General features: G+C 58.8%; 1 protein-coding gene across 1 annotated transcript in view; it reads right to left on the bottom strand.

Annotated features, from left to right (window-relative positions):
- Nucleotides 1-336: 336 nt before the first annotated feature.
- SCAMP5 (secretory carrier membrane protein 5) overlaps nucleotides 337-3,807 on the bottom strand; it is a 4,304-nt gene continuing 833 nt past the window's right edge. Inside the window, exons 3-6 of the mRNA XM_009334148.1 lie at nucleotides 1,937-2,093; nucleotides 1,072-1,173; nucleotides 731-848; nucleotides 337-582 (exon numbers count right to left, since the gene is read on the bottom strand). Coding sequence (XP_009332423.1) covers nucleotides 388-582; nucleotides 731-848; nucleotides 1,072-1,173; nucleotides 1,937-2,093 — 572 coding nt within the window. The 3' untranslated portion in view covers nucleotides 337-387. The remainder of the gene's footprint in view (nucleotides 583-730; nucleotides 849-1,071; nucleotides 1,174-1,936; nucleotides 2,094-3,807) is intronic.

Genomic DNA, 3,807 nt, shown 5'->3' with positions numbered 1-3,807 from the left:
AGGTGTGGGCTTTTGGCTGATGTAGTTCTAACGTACACCTATCACCACAGTAATTAAAAAACCACCACCGTACACTATTTCACAGGGAAAAAGAAGACACGTGAACGTACACTTACTACCGCGCACGACAAGAGCCCTGCAGGTCAACTCGCGGCCTCTTCAAAGTGAAAAATAAGAGAGGAAAGAAGAGCTCAAGACGATAACGGGGGGAGAAAAGAAAAAGAAAAAAATCCAAAAGGATCTCGTTACAAAGAATGGGAAAAGAAGAACTGTTATGGTACACTCCGACTTTCTGAAATAGCTGCAGAAACTCGGCTCAGCCATCCTCCTCCTCCTCCTCCTCCCTTCCCCCCCCAGATCTTTCGCCCGAGGACAGAGTCCTGCTGCTCACATCTCGTTGGAGTAGGTGTAGTTCGGGGTGGCCGAGTACTGCGTCTCGTGCTGCATCATGGCCCCCTGCGCCGCCCCCATGGCCGCGCTCTGTGCTGCCTGCTGGACCTGGGGGTTCTTCCACGCCCCCGTGGTCCACTCCTCCTGGGCTTTGCTGAAGCTCCCGCCGCTCCCCCGGTAAAACTTATGCACCTGTAGCAGGTTGGAAAGAGAAAAATCCAGAGTTTTTTCGCTCTGGATCCCTCTGCTCCCCCGTTGAGGGACGGCAGCTCGCGCTGACCCTCCCGGGTAGCGGCAAGGGCTCCCCGAAGCAACGCGGCACCCCCCTCTCCTCCCGTACCATGGTGAGAGCGATGAAGGAGAAGACCGCCATCCCCGTGAACAGGACGGTGGGGATCAGCATCACCACGGCCGACCCCACGTTGGTCCCGAAGAAGGAAATGGCTGCGATCCAGCCGCTGCAAGGAGACGAAAACGACCGGTCCGTTCAGCAGCCCCGGGGCTTTCCCGGCTGGCTCTGCGCACCGCAGCCTGCCAGCGTCCCTCCCAGCTCCTCAAACCATCTTCCCTGAAGAGAGAAGCTACTGAAGCGCTGAGGATGTTAAAAAACACCGAGAGGCCACAGCAGCGGCTCAACGGTGACCGTCCTCGCACCCGACGCGGGAGCAGCGTCTTCCTTACCAGACGCCCCAGCCAGGGATTCCCACTGCCTGGATAATGCTGATCACCAGCTGGGCCATGAAGGTGAAGAAGAAGGCCATGAAGCTGAACGAGCTGTCTGTCCTGCAAGAGAAGGCTCGGTCACTCCCTACGCCTCCACCCCCGCCGCATTGCAAGGGAAGGGAGATGCTCCCACGTCTCGGACCCTTTCGGGGCAGAAGCGGCTGTGGTTTAGCGAGAAGGTGGTGAGAAGCGGAGCTGCCTGCAAGGCAGCAGGCACCGGGGAAAAATGCAGGCAAGGGAGAAACTGCGAGAGGCTGAAGGTGGCGAAGGGGCACCTGGGAAAGCCACGGGCCGCCAGACCCTCCCCACGGCTCGGCCAGCTCTGCACCCCAGGGGAAGAGGGCGTCCGCGTTCAGACACGGCTCTCGGCTCGCGCCGCCCCACCACCAGACTCAACCTTCCCGCACGGGGAAGAAATCCACCCCCAGTTTTCTAGGTTTGGGGGTACCGCGCCGGGGATTGACCTCAGCAGCACAGATAATCAATAGAAGCACCTCGAGGACTCGTGGAAAAATATAAAAGAAGCCTCGAGGATGGGCGGGAGGGGAGAGAGAGTTGGCACCCCAACTGCATCCTCGCCGCTCCCCCCGACGCTGTGCGGAGGCACACGTAGGGTGTCTTTATGTCGCATGGTTGGGGTTTTGGCCCTCGGGAAGTCCCAAACAGCCTTGCTTTGAAGGTTGGAAAAGTTAAAGCTAAAGGGCTGGCCAGAGAGAGCAGAAATTCCCCCAAATGTTCAGGCGGTGCTAAGCGCTAACCGTTCAGGAAGGAAAACAAACAAACAAAAGACCACGAGAAGCCGGGCTGAGGTGTGACCACTTACTTGAAAGCTTTGTAAATAGGTCTAAACCAGCAGACATAGGAGCAGGGCGTAAAGAGAATGAGCCAGAGAATTGCCAGTCCAAAATTAACAGCTCCACCGCCTCCAATCAGCCATGCGAGGCAGCCAACGAGATTCACCGCCAAGGTGATGCTGTTCACTGCAAACACACACACACACACACACACACAGAGAGGGAGCACGGTAGCGCGTACGCAAGGCGGGCGGCGCGATACCGGTAGACCCCGACCCCGGGGACGCCCACGCGGGGCTGACCTCCAGTGGGTTCGGCCGGCAACGCGGTACCCTAGCCGGATCTCCCTTAACTTAAATTAAGCTGGCTGAGGCCGGGGAGCAGCCCCAGGCTGGCTCAGCCAAAAGGGGGTCTAACCTCAGCTGAGGAGCAGGAGGGGGGAAAAAAAAATAATAATAATACATCGCTCGGAGTTGTAATGTCTGAAGCAGGTCCGGGGCTCGCGGGGCTCCGAGGACAGGGAAGAGCCGTATCCTCCCGCTGCCGGTGAGCCAGGGCACGTTTCCACCAACGGAAGGAAGCCGGAGGAATCGGAGTGAAGCTTTTTTCGCCTGCCTCCGGCTACGGTTTCGCTGAAGGAGCTTGTGCAAGAGTTCCCCGAGCTAACACCCCACCCCCCACCGCCCCCCCCGAGCTGAGAGCTGAAGTCCTGAACTCCCGGCCCCTGCCTCGCCAGTTCACTGGGGTGGCGTGTTTGCTTCTCCCACCCCTGCTCGGGGCTAAGCGATACAAGGGCTATTACTATGAAGCCCAGCTTAGCAGACACAGGACAAAGCAGGGAAGGCTCATCTGCATTCTGACGCCTCCGATTTTTGAGAATGATTCATTATTCTGACGAGAATTAAAACCCTCCCACCGCCGCCTGCAAGAGAGCTGCAGCTAGGTGGCTCAGTTGTCCGGGCTGACCGGGCGCTCGCTGCTCCCTAAAGCTCCCAAGGACACCGAGGGGGCCTCTCGGCCTCCCTGTGCTTGCGGCTGGCCGGGCGTTTGCGGGGGAGTTGGGGAGAAAACGATCCAGAGAGGAGCTCCGGAGACAGAAACCAACAGGCAGGTGACAGGCTCAGAGAGCTGGTCCTTGTGCTGCGGGGAGAAGCTGGAGCAAGAACTGAGCTCTGTTAAATTAAGCAGAGCCAGAACAGCCAGACCGAGACGGGGAAGGGATTTGACACCCTGGAGACAGCTTCTCCAGGGAAGCACAACTTTTTTTTTTTTCCCCTTCCCCCTTCACAGAAAAGCTAACGCTAACCCTCCTGACACGGTGGGGGAAGTTACCCTAGGGTCACCTTCCCGATGGGACGCGGTCCCCAAAAGCCGAAGCAAGGCACCGCCCCGGGGGTGCCAGCCTGGCGCCGTGCCGAAAGCAGAAACGCCCGACCTCTCCGGCGCCAGCTCAGCTCCTCGTAGCCTGCCTCCGAAGCGCAGGGCACTCCCTGGGCACTGATACGCTTCCAAAGTTCAGGGAAAAACACCCCATTAAGGAACTAAGTTCTTCTAAACAAAAATAAAACGATGGTGCCAGCTCGCCCCGAGCTGCACACAGCAATTAGCAGCATCTTCAGTAACGTTTCCACATACGTCGGGGCGCAATCTGTCCCTCCGGCTCTTTCCCCCCCCCGATTCTGGTAAGCAAGAGAGATCCAGGCTAGTTTTGAGAGTTAGAAGACGTGAGCGCTCTGTTAGCACGGCACGGCACACAGAGGCATGCAAGAGGAACAGGCAAGACCCGGCTTTGGGGGAAGCCCCGGGCTCCCCTGTTTCAGGGAGCAGGCGCCCTGGCCCTCCAGTCCCGGCCCTCCATCTCAGCCTGGGGCCGCCGGGGCAGGGCTGCCGAGGAGCCTGG

The sequence above is a fragment of the Pygoscelis adeliae genome, unplaced genomic scaffold, assembly GCF_000699105.1.
Source record: "Pygoscelis adeliae isolate BGI_AS28 unplaced genomic scaffold, ASM69910v1 Scaffold861, whole genome shotgun sequence".
NCBI lineage: Eukaryota > Metazoa > Chordata > Aves > Sphenisciformes > Spheniscidae > Pygoscelis > Pygoscelis adeliae.
The sequence above is the reverse complement of the archived record's forward strand: the minus strand, read 5'-3'. Positions and strand labels throughout refer to the sequence as shown.